Source organism: Leptidea sinapis, chromosome 3 (genome assembly GCF_905404315.1).
Source record: "Leptidea sinapis chromosome 3, ilLepSina1.1, whole genome shotgun sequence".
NCBI classification, from domain to species: Eukaryota; Metazoa; Arthropoda; class Insecta; order Lepidoptera; family Pieridae; genus Leptidea; species Leptidea sinapis.
The window spans coordinates 8,759,634-8,781,487 of NC_066267.1; the positions used below are offsets into that span (position 1 = coordinate 8,759,634).

Sequence of the window (21,854 nt, forward strand, 5' to 3'; positions counted from 1 at the left end):
CTGTGTAACTGTTAATAAAGTTTTATTTATTTCATAAAATCTACAGCAAATAACATCTCTTATTAGCTAGCTTAAAAAAGTACAGATCATTGGCCAACAGTGATTTTATATTATACTAGCAAACGTTGTATTGCCGATATTAAAATCGCGATGCAAAAGTAACTGTTGATCGTAGATGGGTGAAAATTTGTATGTATTTTTTAATGCTACATTATAAAAAAATAAAAACAAAAAATTTCATCCAAAAATTAAAAAAAAAAAATTGTAAGGGTGAACAACCCTTATTACTTACGGCTATGAGAAATAGATGTTGGCCGATTCTCAGACCTATTCAATGTGCTCACAAAATTTCATGAGAATCGCTCAAGCCGTTTCGGAGGAGTACGGGAACGAACATTGTGACACGAGAATTTAATATATAAGATAGGCAAATACTAAGAAATTATCATGAATTTATAGATAATCTACTCGAGATAAAACAAATATAGCAAAATGAGCAAGGAAAAAAAAATGTACGGATAATATGATGTTTTCTGTGTGTGTGTGTAGTGTGTTGTTATTATGAGTGTTTTTTTTTAATAATGTAGGTGGTTTGACTGATGTAATCTTTGTTTAACAATATATTTTTAACATTCAAAATAAATTTATTCAAAAGATTCAAAAAGAGTGGCAATAAGAAAGAATAAAAGTCAAATGAACTTTATTCAATTATGCTTATAATAATCGCTTTGACTTATTACTATAAATATTTATTTTAAGGTCACTATTCCAAGAAATCGCAAAAATAGATTTTTTTTTAATAAACAAATATATTTAATAGTTGTTAAATAATATAATTAATAGTTAATTTAAAGCGCTTATTTGTACAAATAAAATAATTAAATGTCTACAGAATATGAGAAAAAAATCATTTTTTCTTTACATTTCTATTTTGAATAGACATTGAACTTCCCGTTACGATAGTTTTAATTTAATGTTATATCATAGTATTGTATAGTTATAAGATTTGTTTTATTTGAATAAATGATTAACTTTATTATTTTACTGTGCAACGTATACTACCAATGGTGTGGTAAAACTTCTAATATATAATATTCTCGTGTCACGGTGTGCGGGACCGAACTCCTTCGAAACGGCTTGACTTCATTCTCATTAAATTTTAAGGGAGGTCCACGTCGAAAATTCTTTTTTAATTATTTTTCTTTTTTTTTTTTTTAATTTTTGTTTTAGTTTGATTATGAATCAGCATTAAAAAATACATACAACTTCAAATTTTCACCCATCTACGATCTACAGTTACTTTTGTATCACGATTTTATTATCGGCAATACAACGTTTGCTGGGTCAGCTAGTCTCTCTATAAAATTTTGTTAAAATAGTTATTAATTTGTGCGAAAAAATTGACAATCAAGTAACGAAACGCCAACGATATAAATAAACATAACCTTGAAATAAGCGGATTTTCCTGCAAACATCTTTTTAAATGATATCACTACTGTGTAATAAAATATGTACGAAGTAAAGATTAATAACTTAAGTTATCATTCGTGACTTTGCCCGTTGAAATGGATTTTATTCATATTTATTTTAATTTAATTTTGCGGCAATTATAAATATTAAATTATTTTTATACATAACGCATGAACAGCGTCTGGGACTTTATTATAAAAGCATAAAAATACTTTTACCTACTTGATGCGAACTATGGTAAAAAATTTAAAAGAACCTTAAATCACGGACTAGTAAAAAATAAGGACTCCGTGTCACCTTACATAACAGTGTAGCAACGTAACAAGCCGATTAACGTGTAAATACATAGCCCCACGCACACACTTACACTAATACAAGCCGACAGGCGGCCATTATGAGAATTGTCATCGTCTGTGACAGATCAGTTTACGTCTCAAGAAATTATTTCAAAAATGGCGTCCCGCATTGTGAATACGTGTAAAAACAATACTACGGAACATAAAAAGTGTCAAGGAATTACATTTCACAGATAGAACAGTAGTAATCACACTTTTTTTGTTCTTTTCATAATACAAATTAATTCGATGTTTGGAACACAAAACCTCAACAACGCGTGAAAGTAACATCCAGTGTGACCGGAAATTAAACAGGGACATTACCCGAAAAATTTGGTAATCCATATTTTAATGATGTTCTTAGTAAATAATTCTTTTTTTTTTAAATAAGGGTCAAGACGAGCAGGACGTTCAGCTGATGATAATTGATACGCCCTGCCCATTAAAATGCAGCGCCGCTCAGGATTATTTAAATACCCAAAAATTCTGAGCGGCACCACAATTGCACTCGTCACCTTAATAAAAGAAATAAGATGTCAAGTCTCATTTGCCCAGTAATTTATTTTAGTCTTTATCAACAATTTTTTTAAAGTAGTGTGGAAACACTACTTCAAATCGGCCCATATTTGTGTGCTTTATAAGGTGCAATTCCGGCCACATAACGAGTATTGTTACCATCTTTGAGCAGAGCTGCTCGAATTGTCAGGGATCCAGTACTCTGTGGAAATTTCCATTACTTGCCGTTGTGGAGAGATGTGGCGTCTTAGAAGACACAAAATGACTTACTGATGGCAGACCGAATTTGTCACGGACTTAAAAGTATGAATTGTAATTTTGTCTTTCTAGGAAGATAACGCTGTACCGAGAACTGAACTTAAGACCCTTTACCCTTTATACAAGTGTTACTATATGATATGTAATTACTTAGCAACTAAATCACTATCACTATAAAGATCATGGGTAGTTGTTTGTTCCCTAAAAATCTACTTATTTGATACCACGTCAGTGGCAAAAAAAAAGGAATTTAAGAATGAATTTTGTGTAGGTATTCTTAAAAATAAGAAATGTTAGTACGTCATTTTTATAACAGTTAAAACAAAGAAACTGCAAACAAGACACTAACTAAGTGTAACTGTTTATGTTATTTATTTATTTACTTATAATATGACGAAATTTATTTTTATTTAAGAAAACAATCTGACTATCAGATCTTAAAAAATCGGAGTGACAAGTAACATGGCTATATAATACTATGACTAATAACGGGAAAAAACTTGTGTTATCTGGTATCCCCCGTAACTGCACACACACTAGCGTAATGTTGCTACACTTCGTAATATCATGGCGCGGAGTTCTTCTTTTTTTATTCGTCTGTGCCTTAAATATCGCTTATGGAGGGTAGAGGAAAGGAGAATCATCTGTGTAGATGACAAAGAGTTAATTAAATTAGGGTGGCGTTATCGACGGTAACTCACCTTATCCGTACCCGCTGTCTGTCAATGTAATTAGCTGTCTATAATCTGAAGCTCTCCAAATATACTCGATAAGTCATTCTTATCGCCTTGGGACGCGTGAATTGCAATTTCCATACAAACTTCTATCTCTGGTAAGCTATACGTCGTCCCATTGACAGACAGCGTGTACGGATAAGGTGAGTTAACGTCGATAAGTTTGTTGGGACAGAAAAGTCAACGATAGTTAAGATTTTTTATCACAAGTAGGCCACAACCGGAGATAGACTGAATGTTGGGAATGGCCGTTAAGAGCTTATGTCAAGCGTGGCGGATTGTTTACGAGTTGTCTAACAAAATCGGTACAGTAACAATATATTTGATTTCCTTTTTCATCTTGCTGTATCACCGTTAGAGGTGATCTACTCTCCCGCACGATTAATTTGTCAATGCGCTAGTATGTTCTAAGACTATATTTATAATCACCGTGGGTTGGAATGTAGACGAAACCTTTCAAACAGTGTTCATTAATGATTTTTAAATGTGTCAGCAGCTAGATAGGCGTAGTCGTAATGTGCGGCAACTAATACTACGCCCAAGTGGGCGTACTCGAGCCTGTCTCGAACCATGTGACGTTGACGTGCCACATGTTCTGTTAAACTTTGCAAATAATTGAAACTAAAATGCCGGGTTGCGTGGTAAAACTCTGAAAAATAATACTACAAGAAATAAGAAAGACACTGGGATCACATATCATCAGTAAGTATTTTGTATTTTATTACAAATCAATGTTAAATAACACGAAGTTTATATTACAAATTGAAAGTTGGCATTGAGTGTTAAGATGCCACGCACACAAGCATGTAATAGTTGCCGTAATAAAAAAGCTATTGATCTTAGGTAGAGCGGTATCTAGTTTGTTCACAGCGGAGACATTTGACTTTAGTATGTAGTAAGTACCATACTAAGGCTGAGATCAATAGAGCGTACCCTGACTTTACTTACATAAAACTAAGCTGAGTTTAAGCAATAATCTTTGATTTCGTTTTTTATTGTCATTTGACATCTGAAATATTACTGAGCTTAAGCCACTGACCTCTACTATTTACCACTGGACTGGCGGCTGTCAAAGTGCTTTTGTGCCTGTTTGATATTCGCCATTTTGGCGCTGATGACTATATAGCGAGAGTCTGTGATACTAAAACTAGTGATGACAACCTCAGCTAAACAAACATCGATAGGAAAACTATTTCCAAAAAATATTGTGTACTTTATTACGTTGATTCCTGAAGTATAAATAACACGGAAAACGAATGACATTAAATCCAAGTACAATAATACTTCAGAGCACTATACGCGTCTCTCGCAGCCATTTGTATTATACGTCAAAATTAGTTCTCTGGACGCTCGCGAGTGGCGCTTCAAATAGGCACAAAAAATTTGCTGTCAAACATTTGGAACAGCCTGTCCAGTGATATTTATACAGGTCAGTGGTTAAGGCTAAGACAACCCCATGTAAAAGTCAAGTTTGCATTTTATCACACTCAGCTAAGTTTTACTTAAGTAAAGTCTAAGTACGCTCTATAGATCTCCTATGGCGTCTTATGCCCATCTTGTCAAATGGGGATTATAGTATGTAAACTGTAGAGGAAAATAAGAAAGAAAAAACGATTATTTTTTTATTTTTTTGTACATCAAAAACTATTCAATAAGATAAAAACATAGTAAATATAAATAGACAATTTGTCTGAAATAGCGTACATAAACAAACATGCTTAAAAAGATTCATTCTTTAGACTAGATACATTTTACATTTATTTTTTCACATTAACAGTAATATATTATATGCTGTTTGTCATGACAGGCAGCTGCTCTGATATTATCAGTGAAATTATTTTATTTATTTCAACCGTAAAACTTTTAATGTCTGAAGTGAATATATTTTAATGATGCCATTTATAAGCTGTGCGACGATCCGACAATCACTAATCGCGCTTTCTGAGGGTGCTTGTACACTGAAGTGGAGAATGGTGGGGAAGAATAACACTGCTCAAATTTTACAAATAGCATTGCATAAAATCTAAAATTCACCTTAAATGGACGTGGATTTACTGAATAACAATAAAATTCATACACAGCACAGTGCAAGGAATAATAGTGGAGAAACGCTATCCATCTACTAACCCTGTAATTCTCTCTCATTTATTAAAAATAGATTTATTAATATACATTTATATTAAAAATAAATTAACGTTAATTTTCAAGTAAGATTAGCTCCGCTTTAATAGACTGTATTTCTTTTAACTCCACTTGCACGCTTCGCGTCAATGGACAGGTAGCTTTACACCATTCTTACATCGGTAGTGGGTCCATAAAGACAAAACAGTGAGTGCAAGCGAGCGCACAATATCGACAGAACTCGTCTGTCATGTTGAAGCGTACGTGCGAGGAGCACAGGCAATAACAATAGGCTTGAAAGCAGTAAATTAGATATAATTCTATGTAACACTAGTACACGAAACCCTAATTATTATTTAAAAAGTTGCTAATATTATTTATAAAGGTTTTTAACAGAGTTATTATTTAAAAAAATATATAATTTTCATTATATTATAAGACCACGAATACAATTATTTCTGTAATAATTCAATTAAAATAAAAAAAAATACATAGTTGATTGAAACAAAAATATTATGGCACTTAAAATAATTACATTTTAGGAATCAATTATAAACAGACATTGAGAAGACTGTTTTTATTAAAAAAATATACCTAATTGAAAGAATTACAAGGCTTTATTTAATATTATTATCTTCTATAACTAATAGTCGAGAATAATAGCACATCACTACATATAAACATAGATTATTTTAGTTCTATCTCACATTACCAACACACAGGTATTACGAAAAAGTTACCTTGAGTCTTCTTAAAGGCTGCCTTCCAAATTTTCACTTTTTTCACGCAGTATCTATGTTGGTTAATATGGACGTTCAATTTAACATTAATTGCGTTCAAATCGGGGCACTTGTAGCCCTCTGATGTAATAATATATAAATAAAATTTTATGAACGATGCGGGACTCAAACCCAAGACCTCCGGCGTTCCGTGCCGGTGCTCTAACCAACTGAGCTAAGCGTTCGAGTGACGTATCGTTATAAAATCTTGCATGCTTTGTTCAACTCTCAGGTTGTGGCGTCATGCTTCAGTCCCGCATCGTTCATAATTTTTTTTTTTCAAATTTTATTTGTGTATTAACCCTAGAAGCGAAGGTTATCACTTTGAAAACATAACAAATTGTTTAGTAATAGTATATTTTTATAACATCATCATAAAATGTGTATATTTTTTTATGAAAATAAGGGACGAGACGAGCAGGACGTTCAGCTAATGGTAATTGATAAGTGATGCAATAAAAATACTCAACCCCTTACTTCTCGTCCCTTATTTCCATATAAATAATTAATGGACGAGTTTTAATATAAAAGACATACATTTATATAGTATGTTATTATATAAAGGATATTTTTTATGAGATAAATATCAATAATATTCTAAACTACGTCGCACACTAGTGGCTTACAACAAACGTACGAATGCGTTAAAATTACGTTGAGGTAGACTTGTTCTTTCTTAATTAGAAATACAAATAAAATCAATTTAATAGACGCTCCTTATAAATATATAAAAAGATGACTTAATGAAATAGTAATTTCATCCCCATGTTTAGCCCCAGTAGCCACAGCGAACGTATAGTATAGTTATAGTCACGGACTAGTAAAAAAAGAAGGGCTCCGCGCCTTGATATTAGCAAATGAAGCACCTTTATGCTAGTGTGTGTGCGGTTACGGGGTATACCAGTTATACAATTTTTTCTCCCTTAGATAATCATATATCCACAAATACTTTTACATTATTGTTTTTACAATTTTTCACAACGCACAACGGCATTTTTAAAATATTTTGTCTGTGATCTGTCATAGACGATGGCAAATCTCGTAATGGCGGCCGATCGGCTTGTATTAGTGTAAGTGTATGCGTGGGGCTATGTATTTACACGTTTACCGGCTTGTTTTGGTGCTACACTGTTTTGTGAGGTGACACGGAGTCTTTACTTTTTTATTCGTCCGTGAGTTATAGTAGTATATAATAAATAAATACTTTATCAATGATGTTAGAACTCTACACCATTTTTTTTATACACACAATAAATCAGAATGGTCTTGTAACATACCACAAAATAAGCTTGTACTGCTATATCTATACATTGCCGCATTTACTCCATTTGCTTAAAGTGTTCTTGGACAATAAGCAGCAATGTAAAATATTCATTAGTTTTGAGTCGTACAGTCGTGACAGTTGACAGTCATGACTTAGGCTGAGATCTATAATAGCATGTACTTAGACTTTACTTACGTAAAACATAACCGAGTGTTTTGTTTTTTATTTTATGAAAATAAGGGACGAGACGAGCAGGACGTTAAGTTGATGGTAATTGATGCACCCTGTCCATTACATTACATGCAGTGCCGCTCAGGATTCTTGAAAAATCCATAAAATCTGTGCGGCACTACAACAGCTGCACTCGTCACCTTGAGACATAAGATGTTAAGTCTCATTTGCCCAGTAATTTCACTAGCTACGGCGCCCTTCAGACCGAAACACAGTAATGCTTACACATTACTGCTTCACGGCAGAAATAGGCGCCGTAGCTAGTGAAATTACTGGGCAAATGAGACTTAACATCTTATGTCTCAAGGTGACGAGTGCAGCTGTTGTAGTGCCGCACAGATTTTATGGATTTTTCACCCATAATCTAGCCGGCATCCTGTCTCCCACTGGTAAAAGAAACAAGTAAGTACTAGTAAAAAAGAGTGTGATAAAACGCGAACTTGACTTTTGTATTGGGCTGTCTTAGCTTATGCTAATTTCAATTGTCGAATGACTATAAAAACCAAATTAACGATTATTTAAAGCTAACACTCAGCTGAGTTTTATGTTAGTAAAGTCTCTCAGCAGAATCTCAGTCTAAGTGTGCTTACATTGTCTTTAAGCACACTTTTGCCGTTCCGCTACCTTATGTGTGGATAGTACCTCATTTTGTGTGTAATAAAAGCGTCACAAAATATACTACAACATCTGAATGCTGCGTACAAAATCAAAACATAGTTTAATACAGTTAATCGAAATAAAATCCATTTCGCAAAAGTCTGTTGTAAATTTCGCTATATCTCGTCACTCGGGTTGGATAATGTCAGTAATACGGCCGTTCCCAATATTAAGTCTATCTCTTACTTGAGATAGAAATCGTAACTATCGTTGACTTTTCTGTCCTTAAACTTATCGACGGTAGCTCACCTTATCCGTACACGCTGTCTGTCAATGGGACGACGTAGCTTACCAGCGATAGAAGTATTTATGGAAACTTCAATTCACTCGTCCCAAATTTAAGGTGATAAGAATGACTTATTTAACAGCTAATTACTGTCAGTAGAAAGTAGTAATTTATCTCTATCTGTAGATAGTATATTGGGAACGGCCGTTAGTTATTTAGTTTTTGACTGTCGTAAGAGCGATCTCATCTCTGGTTGAAATACGTGAGCTTGTTGTATGACTTCTTGACATCGCCTGGCCCCGGTTTTGTCTGTATCTGTTGAAATTTCACACATTGAAATTAGTATGACATACCTTGAAATAGACACAAAAATATAGCTGAAAAAGGCTTAGGTGGCAGTTGCAAACAGTAACCCCCTTATTCATAATGGTCCGCTAACTTTAAAAAGCCGCTTAGGAGTGTTTTTTCTCATTCTGACTTAGGTCAATAGAAGAAGACAGAGTGAGAATTAGCAATGCTTTAAGTTAGCAGACTATTATGAATATTGGGGTGAGTGGCAACGTTACGTTCTTAACATTTGTTTTAGTTGATCAATGAAATTGTTAGATTGGGATATAGATTGGTAAGATATTTTGTTGTTATTCGTACCATAAAAATTTTTAAATTTTAAAATATCACAATTATAAGCCATTTTAACTGTTGCGTTCAATTTGGTCATGCTTAAATATTAATAGAGAATTAATAGTAATATGATAAAATTAAGAGAATTAAATATATATTGAAAATTATACATTATATCATTTGAACTATTATTTAGTTCACTATATTATATATATTTCAGCGAAGGAATGTTAAGCGGAAAACCAAACCTTAGCTAAAAACTTAAATTTAAATAATTTTATCCATAAAATATTTAAGTGGTTAAATCATTTATTCAATAGATTAGACATGATATGGACAGCAGATATCGAAGAATATCTCATTGCTGTTAAGGGTATAACTCAAATAAAAAAAAAACACAAGCGTGGCCTTAACTTTGAGGTAGTCCCTTTCAGTTTAAAACAAGGTGAAATAAACTTTTTGATAATATTGAGTGAAAATGTTTCCTTCCATATTATAGTAAAATACATGACAAGTTAATTTATTGAAGTAGGCATTACTTTGCGGAAATCCATAATTACTATTTATTTATCGAGACTCGTGGCAGATTTTGGCGAGTCAACATGTCCTGAGGATGTCTCGTGTGGAAGCGAAACACGTGTCAAATTGTTTCAAAGACAAATATTGGTGGAATTAACACTAAAGAAAACACAAAATATTTGGAAAAAGTTTGCCAAAATTAACTTCATTTATTGCGTTGTTTGGTAGACAAACGGAAAAGATTGACACGTAAAAGTCTATTTTGGAGTAACTTTTTATCGTATTTTTTTTTAAAAAAGCGTAAAACTAAGCAGTTTAATTGCAAATCTCAGACTGAAGCTCTAATATTGAAAATTCATTAAAAGGGTTAGGGATACAGGTTGAACCGTCTATGACCCTAAAACTAGCCACACTTTTGTTTCACTTACATTTGACTTTCATACAAATTAAATTTGTAACCAAAATTTATAAATGATGTGGGACTCGAACTCGCGACCTCTCGGATTTCGTCCGAGCGCTCTTTCCAACGATTCTTGAAAAATCGTAAATTTTTTGTTCAACTCTCCCAGAACTGAGGAATATCACTTTAAACTAACAAATTGTTCACTTCAGTTACAGTTCAATTTATATTTTCTTTATAAATTTATTATGAATTCAATATCACCCTGTACGGTAGATGGGCTAACACCAGCAATAAGTACTACAGCTAAGAATTTCCATTTCTTTGAAAAAGCAGTAACGTGCTTTGGCGAAAGTTGTGCATAATCAAATAAATTACCACCCGAACAGTCCCAAATTAAAACCAGTCCCATTTAAGCCACCATTCTAAGCATAAAAGCTTATCTGTTAGTTATTTTAATAATCCAGTTAGTCTAAAACCGTTTTATTGAAAGTTGTACCTTGATCTTCAAACTCGAGTTAAATCGGTGGGTTTAATTTTTAACTACTAGTTAGTGTACTTGGACTATAAACCTGCTGTGACAACTTTATTTGGATCATTATCCACAGCTGTTCTTATAGTATCAACACTGGATCTCTGTTTATAGTCTCTGAAATTCCTTCTCATTCCTTCTCGCATATTTATATCTCCGAATTCAGCGTTAGCACGATGGAATCTCTCTTTAATCCTAGTTGAAATTGTACAAACAATTAAAACATTTTCTCACAATAAATTACTATTTTCATTAATATTATTTTACTTGGTCTTCATACTGAATTTGTGATGGGTGAAATTAATTTTTTTCTGACTCCAATATGTTTTCATCCTTTAATTATTAAATCTTCAGATAACGAAAGTCTCGTGTGAATGGCTGGTTGAACCGGCCCAGTTAAACAGCAAACGAATTGTCGCGTAGGAAGCGTACTTTAATGTATCACCTACATAAACAAATTCCAATCCGGCAAATTATAGTCAAAAATTAAAAAAAGCAACCTTACTAACCTCTTTTTCAGCATGCGAAGGATTTTTTTCTTGCAAACGAAGATGATAAATATGATTAAGCCAATGAGGACATTATAGGCATCAACAAACTTCAAGATTTCAAGATCCGGGTACAAGTAACTGACTATTTCCAGTATCCAGTTTATTCCCATCACGATGAATAATTTAACGTATAGGAAGAGCCTGTGAAAATAAGAAATACTATTGATTTTATTGACTGTCGCTCCTGCGTTAGTCATGGAGGAAAAAAAATAAGGTGTAAGTGTTACATTATCTTTAAGCGATGTAATAAATAATGGCCGCCATACAAATAAACAAATGTGCAACAAAATTGATTTAGATAGATGATCCATCCCTACTCTTTGATATTGTATACAACAAGTTTTGTGCTAAGCGCCATCTTGTGTCAATTACATTACATAACTACAGCACATTCGAAAAGCAACTTTAACTAATGGAAAGGCCACTGAGTTTTCCATATCTATAAGAGAATTTCACTTATATATTAACACATCACGATATCTCTGGAACCAAAAGGCGTAGAGACTTGAAATTTGGTAGGAATAGTCATTTCGCCGAGTAGAGTTCAGCTATTTATTGAATTCCATTTGCAAGAGTTTTTTTTTATAACAGAACAACGTCTGTCTGGTCCGCTAGTTTTATTAATACATCTAAGGCGGCAGGTCTGTAGGCTGCGGAAAACCTAAAGCAGTGAAAACTACGTCACTCGGTGATGGATATCACTCAATAGAAAACTCTCAGTTTTTATCGTTATGTTATGTGCAGTAGGTACTAAGTAATTATATAATAGATATTAATAATCTAGGTTAATTGAGTAGAAATTCGATTATCTGTGTAAACATGACTAATGACAAAACAAATATTAATAAATACATTAAACTTTAACGAGCTGTGATAATGATAACATAGAATAGAGAATAAGTTAACAAACGATTTTAAAGTAATTTACTTTAAGCGAACACTACCCCATTTGCTGTATCACCGCTCTTCGACAACACTTCCCTTAAAGCCTCGTCTAGTATCGGAATACTGGGTCTCGAAATCTCGAGTGATTGCCAATTCCGTAGCCATCTGGAGAGCAAAGCCAAATTGGCTTCGAAGAAGCTGGGCGTCATCAATAGAGCACGGCAATACTTCAAGCCGGCCCATATTCTAGCGCTCTACAAAGCGCAGGTCCGGCCACACATGGAGTATTGCTGTCATCTCTGGTCTGGCGCACCCCAGTATCAGTTCGACCCATTTGACCGCGTGCAACGTAGAACAGCTCGAATTGTCGGGGACCCAGTGCTCTGTGAACGGCTGGATCTCGAACTATGTGCCCTGCTCACTGCCACCTCAGTTTCCTTTGAGTTATTTCGGTGTCTTTGGTTCTCCTACGGATCTCCTCATTTCTAATTCGATCTTGCAGGGAAACTCCCGAGCCACTATGAGCTTTCTCATCAGGCCCATAGTGAGCAATCACGTCTGCGTACCGTAAATCATCACTGGCAACACACAATGGTTGAAAGAAATTGAATTATCATATGTCATACTTTTTTAACTTTGAAATTAGCTGCTCCTCATGCGTTGTTGGCAGTAAATATCAGCAAATATATCATAGTTACCTTCGTCTATCGCTACTCTGGCTGTCATGTGTGGCACTCTCCCTGGACTTGAGTACAGACGTCTCCTTCTTTATTTGCGCTATCTTCATAGCCGTGAGACAGAAGAATACGATGTTACCCACACATAATACAAGGATTGGACCGTAAAAGTACAACATCTTGCTTTTGCCTGAAAGATGAATAGGTAATTTGAAACAGAAATAAGATTACTCTCAACTATGACCGAAAACTCTTATCTTATTATTATAATCACAATAAAACATCTTAATAAACATATACAAATCATAATAACATATCTATCACTATCACACCGTATTACACCCACGAATACACACACACACACACACAAACATACACACACACATTCTTAGAAGTTATACTTTTATTTTATTTAAATTTTAATCTCAATTTTCTATTTAGACAGTATTTTTATTTTATTTTATCTGATTTTGATAATTTGATTTGACAATGTAGGTAATTGTCTGTTACCGAGAAGTCACTGACAGCTGAAACACAGTTCATACTAGTTTAGCTGTCTTTGCTCACTGTATTGTAGGTAAATAAATAATAATTTAAATTAGAAACATTTTTAACATGTAATACTATTATTAATTATTGTAATGTTTCGGAAATAAAGTTATTATTATTATTATCTTGATATTCATTCTTTTCAATTTTGGTGCGTGTGGACTTTCATACATTACCATGAAATGTATTTGTATATAATTTGGAAGGAAACAAGACTGTTGATTAATTTTATTAATAAATACCTTCATGTATAAGCACCCTATATCCCAGTGGTTAGGGACCCGGCCTATTGAGCTAGAGATACCCGGTTCGAAGACCGGTAGGTACAATCATTTATATGATGAATATGAATGTTTTTGTCTGAGTCATGCATGTTTATTTGTATTTATGTATGTTTAAGTAAGTACATTGTATTAAATATATCGTCGTCTTGCACCATAGTACAGCCAATGCCTAGTTTGGGGCAAGATAATATGTGTAAGAATGTCAATATTATTATTATTATATGCAACATTGGAAGTAGAAAAGTTATATAAATTATTTATTTCTGTTTTACGTTATAACAGACAAAGAGGTATTTGTGAAAAATATCAAATATTATTATTCTTTCCCTGTATGCACAATGCACATGGTAGGCGTAAGTAGTATTAAAAAAAAGTTGAGTTAGTAAGTCTTGCATTTGTTTTTACAACAGGTTGCCACCAAATATATTTTATTTTATTTATTAGGAAAACCTAAGCTTTAAAAACTTAAATGATACTTAAGATAATTACAGAGAGCCAAGTATAGGTTTCCATAATTAATGCTAAAATAGAAAAACGTGAGCATAAGCATTTCGAAAATTACAATTTATATTAGCATTAAATTAAAGTTAACGTAACAACTCAAGAAGATTAAATGTGTTTTATAACTTAAAAAGATATTATAAAACAGATGTGCTGAGAAATCGAAAAGAATTGTTAGCAACGTTGGTGCGCTTAATGTTTTTATCTACACCGATGCTTTAAATCCTCTATTAAATATTCTGAAACAGTTAGCTTATTGTCAACATTAAAACACCCAATGTCTTAATAACCATTACATCATCCAAAAGAGTGTTGTAATGTTGTACTGAATTTCATCCAGGCCATAAAATCCAAAAAAAAAAATACTGAATTTCATACTCGTAACAACACTCCTATTATTTTTTTCATTCCCTTCATGCTCAAAGAGTTTTAACAGACAGCCACATTCTTATTGCTCGATGCGTGGCATCTGTATGAATTTCAAAAAAAAGAACATTTTTGTTTACGCGCGTTCCACACCACCAGAACGTCGCGCTCCGTAAAAAAAAATTGGTTATACGAATCCCCGCCATTTTTCTTTCTTCGATATTTTTATTGCTTTGTTTACAAAAAATGAGCGATTAATTTCCAAAAGAACATAATATTCAAGTGAATTTTAAGTATGCACTACACAAAATGTAAATTAATACTCAGTTTATTTGTATATAATCAGTAATGGATGATATTAGGTTACTACTAGGACTGGCTGTTTTAATGTTAGCAGTAAGCTAACTGTTTCAGAATCTTTAGAAGATTCATATTTTGGGTGTACGTAAAGTCTTGTATGCAACTGTTGATAATTAGGTATTAAAACACTCATGTGATACTATTATCACACTCGGCTTCACCTCGTGTGATAAATCCACATTCGTGTTTTAATACCCCTTATTACACAACAGTTGCATAAATAACTAATAATTAGTATTAAAGTATTTTGTTATTGATAACATGCTGTGGGAATGGAGAGGTCACTAGAATAAATCTAATTATAATCCTATTTTTATTTAATTTGCCAAGAAGGCCTAAAGAGTTTCTTGCGCCCATACTTCTCGCCTTTTACAGTTATGATATTTTGAAGTTAAGAATATGTGATTTAAAAATAGTATTTGTATCAGAATACTTGAATTTGAAGACATAACTTTAGCTATATTAGAATTCGCACATGTACATGCACACAAAATTTTGGAATTTGTATCAGAACTTTCCGCGTCTTTTTAAAATATATGAAACTCACTATGACACATAATATATGGTATATTAGCGTTCAAGAAAGAAGAAGTAAATAAATGAATAGCTCACTACAAATGAATAGCTGTTAATTATATCCACATACCGTACAAGAAGCACCCCTGTTCTTTTATCAAAGGCAGGAGTGGGTGTGGTGGAAGATTAGAGAATTCCAGTGCAGCCAATAGTACGGTGAGAGCGGTCGGTACACCGAACGCGTATAGAGCATACGCGCAGAACCGGGCTCTCAAAGACATCCTCTCTATAGATATACCACGCTTTCCACTGAAAACAAAACATTAGCAAATTTTTAAATTAATGGCATTTTAAAGAGTTTAACTATAATAGAACAAGGTTCTCTTATAGTTTAATCTTAGATAATTTGTACACTCAGAAAGAGTCTCTCGCTGTTTGACGACCGATAAAAACAGGCCAGAAATATTAGTTTAGTGTGCGTGACAAGCTACGTCTTACACTCGCGATTTGTATGACACTTTGTGTTAGTGTGCGTGAATTGCTTAAAATAGAGGTTAGTTCCAAAGTCGTTTCTACAGCTGTCATAGTCTATCTAGACGTATAAATGATCTAAGAGTTTAACCATGTCCGTCCGTGTGTGTTTGCAACTTCAAGCTAGACTTCCGACCAGCGGTGCTAATCTCGTAATTTCAAAAACGTTGATATTAATTTAATTCTACCATCATTTTCCTAGAACATTAAATGAATTGGAGCGCGTCAACGACATTTGAACGGCTCTAATTTATTTCTACTACTATTTAAGGGTATCTATGCATAGTGCATAGATAATTTAATTTGTCAACTCAACCAAACGTCAAAATATTGCAGACTTCGCCTCTCCGAATAATCGACTAGAACATAGTGATTATATTCTCTTTGCAATCGGCGTCCGAAATTATTACGAGAATACGTATCATACGATTTCCCTAAATCGGAACGTAACTTCATCACAATCGGTACTGACCCATCAATTATTTGTGTTAAAAGTATACGCATCTTGACCTTGCTATTTTGTACTTTTATTGCTATTGCTATAAAATAATCAAATCCCAGGCTGTCGGATCACTTAGATATTAAGCTGTGGAGTAATAGGATTTACGACACAGCCATTTTTTAATAAAAAATTTAAACTTATTTATAGATAATGCCTGAACAGTGGCTGGAACTTTATTATAAAAGTGTATACATTTACCCTTAATGCTTTTATGTATCTTATGAAGCTTACTAATATTAGTTACAAGCAATCTCTTATTTCTAGTAATATAATAATGAAAATTAAAAAGAGCAAAAATATATTATGAGGAGACAATTTCAGCCCAGACTTTGTTCGTCCGTTTTTGTAGCTTGTCTCACTTAAATCATATAAAATTGAATGTCACATTGTCACATTGAGTTTATAAGTGTCTCAGTGTCTTATTCATCAGTAAATAAGTTAATAAGGTACCCGGCCGGTGAGAACTGTACCTACTCCATGTGAGGCAGAATTCTGAGTCTTATTGTAGTATCAAACGACTGTATAACCGAGTGGTTAGCGATCCTACATACTAAGCTAAAAGTCCCGGGATCGAATAGGTAGGTGCAAGCATTTATATGATGAATATGGATGTTTGTTTTCGATTCATGGATGTTTATATGTATTTATGTATGTTTATATGTACAAATGATTTAAGTTTTCTTTAGTGTTAACTCCACCAATATTTGTTTTTAAAACAATTCGACACGTGTTTCGCCTCTACACGAGGCATCCTCAGGACATGTGTCTCGCCAAAATCTGGCTCGAGACTGTATAAAATGAGCCGGATCTGACTTGAAAACTTAAATCATTTGTATAATTATGGATTTCCGCAAAGTAACGTCTAATTCAATAAATTTTCTATGTTTATATGTATTTATGTATGTTTAAGTAAGTATATTGTATTAAATATATCGTTGTCTAGCAACCGATAACACAGGCTATATTGTATGCCTAATTTGGGGCAAGATAATTTGTGTAAAAAGTGTGTCAATATTATTATTATATTATTATTAAAATAATAGCTGAATATTAACCTGGTAGTCACATAAACCAGAAAACATATTATTAATTTTTCTCTGTTTAAATAAGAAACAAAGAAAAACATTTATGTCTCAAAACACTCACTGGTTATACTTAATATAAAAAGATAAAAGTACAAAACAAACCAAAAAGGAACGTAATTAAATAGTAATTGATTTAAAATTAGAGAGTTCCTGTGCAGTGCAGTAAATGGGTCACCGACTCAGGATTATCTGTGACACGGCCGTGGCTATGAAACAGCACTGATTTTCAGCGGTGCCCGTTGAACTTTAGAGATACAGTTTCAATATAAAAAAGATAAATCCTCTATATAATAAATTGTAAGCAGCAAATGTAAGAGAGAAGTTATAATAAGTGTATTTACCTGAAGGTCCACCAAATATCGAAGCACATTACATTGAGCCAGAAGAATGCAGATAACAGGAAGAAGTATGAGAAGAATGCTGAAATAGAATATTTAAAATATATTACTGTGGGGACACGTTAGTGATATTTGTGCTGCAGAAAAGAGCTGTTCGAGCAATCTACAATCTGTCCAGTAGACATTCGTTGAGAGATAAATTTAAGGAGATCAACATATTAACAGTACCATGTCAATACATATTTGTAAACCTAATATTTGTGCATAAAAATATAGATCGTTTTAAAAAAACAGTGACATTCATAACTGCAACACTAGAAATAAACATAATCTTGCTCTGATTCACACAAGGCTAACGAAAATAGACAAAACATTCAGGGGACAATGTGTCCGTTTTTATAATAAAATCCCTGAAGGAAATTGCAAGTTACAATTAAAAAAGTTTAAAATATTTGTTAAACAGAAACTTTTTAAAAAAGCTTATTATACAATTAAAGATTATATAACAGATAAAAGTGCATGGGATTAAAGCAATGTAAATAATTTTAAGGTCTGCATAGTATTTTAATTTATAAGCAGTAGGACTGTATTATTCTATTATTTGTATATTTTCCTGACTTCAAAAAGTGATGCGGTTATCCTATTTTGAGAAATAAACTATTTGAATTTGAATTTGAAAAAAAGATTAAACCATTTTCGTTAGAACTTGTTTTCACAAATTAAAACCCAGTAAGAAAAGGTTCTGCTAAATGAAAAGACCTTAAGCAGGTAAACTTAAGTAGGATTTTTACGGCCATGAGAGACAAGACGAGCAGGACGCTCAGCTGATGGTAATTCCTGCCCATTACAATGCAGTGCCGCTCAGGATTTTTGAAAAATCCAAAAATTCTTTTCGCCTAGTATGTAAGTGCCTATATCACAATGTTTTGTGCTAAGCAAAGTCTTATACCAATAACATGACATTTTTTAATGAAAAAACGGGACGAGACGAGCAGGATTCTCAGCTGATGGTAATTGAGACGCCCTGCCCATTACAATGCTTACACATTACACATTACTGCTTCACGGCAGAAATAGGCGCCGTTGTGGTACCCATAATCTAGCCGGCTTCCTATGCAAAGGAGCCACTGGTAGGTACGTGTGTACACTATTACACCCACCCTTTTTTGTTATTATTATTATTAACAATTTTCTCTTATCTTAAAAGATAACCGCATGCCAGAGGAAATATTTCAATTTCAAACAGAAAGTAAACATATTTTATGAAACGTCAAAACATGATGGATGCTCGTATCTGCTAGTCTGTGGGATGTTATATTACCCACTTCTCTTTAGTATACAAGAAAGCAATTTAGTAATTTGTTATTTCCTATGATAGCTAAACACTTAACATTGCATTAGCTAATGAGATAGTATAACGAAGATAAGAGCCAAATCTTCCCGGAATGGGAAAGTGATAAGAATAGAGTAGTTACAAAGTAACTAACAGTGAAAGTAAAAAGAAAATGTTTTTCGACAAAATTGTTAAAAATAATGATCTACAACAAATTTGATGCAAAGTTTATGTCAAATTTTCATCAATTAGAAAAGATTTACTGATGAACAGATATCTCTTGAGAAACTCGTATTTAGTATAAGATCTTAAACAATTTATACTTCTATAAGATACGATAGAGCCTCTTACTGCAAGGCAACCTATAAAAACAGGCCAGGTTTATTACTTAAGTGTGCGTGACAAGCTACGTCTTACAATCGCAATTTGTATGTCAATTTTTGTTAGTTGTTAACAGTCAACGTCAAACGTTTTCACAGCTGTCATAGACGTATTAATGATCTAAGTATAAAATAATAGACAATCTAACTCGTAACTGTCTAGTTTTTTTTTTTCACCAGAACTTAAACCAAATGATGGTTTATAACCGACGAATTGAGAACCTCCTCCTTTTTTGAAGTCGGTTAAAAATAGTTTTGTAGAAATGGGTTTCTTGATCACTAGTTAGCAAACCAATTGTTAATAAAGTAACGGTTAAACCATATTTTAAACACAACTCAGAGGTTGGATTAGCCGATGGTTAACAATATAACGACATGGTTGTTGATCATGATGATGAAAGGTGATGTTTTATGTGACTTTCTGTGCAAATATTGTGATGCTAACAACAGTGCTTTATTCCGATATGATGGAAAGTTCATGTGATGATAAAATATTTCAACTAAATATTCTGATGAGAGGACCGAAGATTGTTAATAGTTAATTCGATTTCGTCATGTGTATGTAGTTAATATAAATAGTATACTTATTTGTATGTGATTCAAGCCATAACCTAACCTTTTATTAGTTTTAATAAGAATATTTGAAATATTTTTTATCGCCGCCCACATTCTCTTGCAACATCAGAGAAATCACAGGAGGGCTGCCGGCTTTTAAGGAAGGTGTACGCGCCTTTTTTTGAAGGTATCGGTCCCGGAAACACGGCGCAAGGAAGCTCATTCCACAGCTTTGTCGTACGTGGAAGAATGCCCTTGAAAACCGCAGTGTGGTAGACCGCCACACATCCAGATGGTGGGTATGATATCCTAAATGTCGTGCGAAGTTGGAATTAATATATATATTTCTTTAATTTTTTGTTTTTTCTAACGATTTTACTTGCCAACTCTATCGATATCGATTGCGGACGTTCACTGGTTTATCAGCTGGTCAATACACGCATACCTACTATTCAAATATTAATCAGAGTCAGGTTACAGATGTCATCGAAGCAGAATAAGTAGAGGTACCATAGATTGCCTTTTCTAAGCGTCTGTTAAAAACATATCTATTTTAGCCCATTCCTCTTGACGTGGTCTGCTTGCAAATTTAATGATGGTCATTTGATGTAAGTAGTCTTTGAATATATATTTCAAAGTATTACAAGCCACGGCAAGGAGAAGTTTTTTATACTGCTAAGAAACACAAAAGTGTTATATATATATATATATATAACTCATAATGTGTTCGTTTGAGAGATGTTAAAGTTCAAGGCTAGTTTGTAATTATAATAATCTTTTCAATAGTTGTATTATTCATCTGTCTCTCAGGCACTATTTATATAACATACAAAAACTAAATACGCTTTGAACGGTCCGATAATTTTAACGATTCGTAAAAACCCTTTACAAAGCGCGATGATACTCGAGACTCCACGGAATTCGTCTATTCATTGACGTCATATAAAAAGCGAACAAGTACGAGGATGTATGGAAGTAAGTTAAAAAAAATATGTGTGCATTTCACACGTAGTAGAAGTGAAACCTTCAAAAATGATGAAGAATTTTATCATAATAACCCTGTTAGATTACTGCGACAGCATGATTTACTAAGACTTCAACACACTAACTTAAACTATAAAATAAATACTTGGCGAGCAAGCAATCGCTTCAACAATCTGTCAAGTAGTGATAATAATCTAGATCTATTCTGTTCAAGCGCAGACTGTGTAAGACGTGCCTTAGCCAACAAATTCTTTACTAATAACCCTACATCTTCTTAAGTTGTTACATTAACTTTAACTTTAATGATAATGTAAATTGTAATTTTCGAATTGTATATGCTGACGTTGTCAGTTCATTTTTTCTACTCTAGCACTAATTGTGGAAACCTATAATTGGCTCTCTGTAATTATCTTAAGCATCGTTTAGTTTTTAAAGCTGTTGGTTTTCCAAATAAATAAAATAAAATAAGAATGATGAAAAATCTCAACAAACATATAATACGTACGTATACAAAACATCACGGTTGTTGTGATGCCTTTTCTCAAGATTTGTTATTTTTATAAAAAAAATGTGCATCCATGAAAAATCAAGAAGTTTGTCTCGGAGGATTTCTTAATATATTTGCATGCATGTTACATTTTACAATTGCCACCGGATAATCACGTTTCGTCCATGAGTAATGGATTTTTGCTTAGATTATTTATACCTCTATATAGACTGTGACAGCTGTGAAAACGTCAAAAAAGATGAGGTTAATCGTTAACCTCTGTTTTGAGCAGTGCAGGCACACTAAC

The 21,854-nt window shown here is 33.2% G+C and overlaps 1 protein-coding gene across 3 annotated transcripts in view; it reads right to left on the minus strand.

Annotated features, from left to right (window-relative positions):
• Positions 1-4,917: 4,917 nt before the first annotated feature.
• The window catches only part of LOC126979626 (G-protein coupled receptor Mth2-like), a 68,056-nt gene continuing 51,119 nt past the window's right edge, over positions 4,918-21,854 (minus strand). For 2 of the 3 annotated variants that reach the window (XM_050829060.1, XM_050829061.1), the window contains exons 4-9: positions 17,812-17,890; positions 15,483-15,661; positions 12,798-12,966; positions 11,173-11,355; positions 10,631-10,858; positions 4,918-8,906 (exon numbers count right to left, since the gene is read on the minus strand). In XM_050829060.1, coding sequence (XP_050685017.1) covers positions 10,696-10,858; positions 11,173-11,355; positions 12,798-12,966; positions 15,483-15,661; positions 17,812-17,890 — 773 coding nt within the window. In that variant the 3' untranslated portion in view covers positions 4,918-8,906; positions 10,631-10,695. The remainder of the gene's footprint in view (positions 8,907-10,630; positions 10,859-11,172; positions 11,356-12,797; positions 12,967-15,482; positions 15,662-17,811; positions 17,891-21,854) is intronic. The other variant, XM_050829062.1, reaches the window with a different exon arrangement.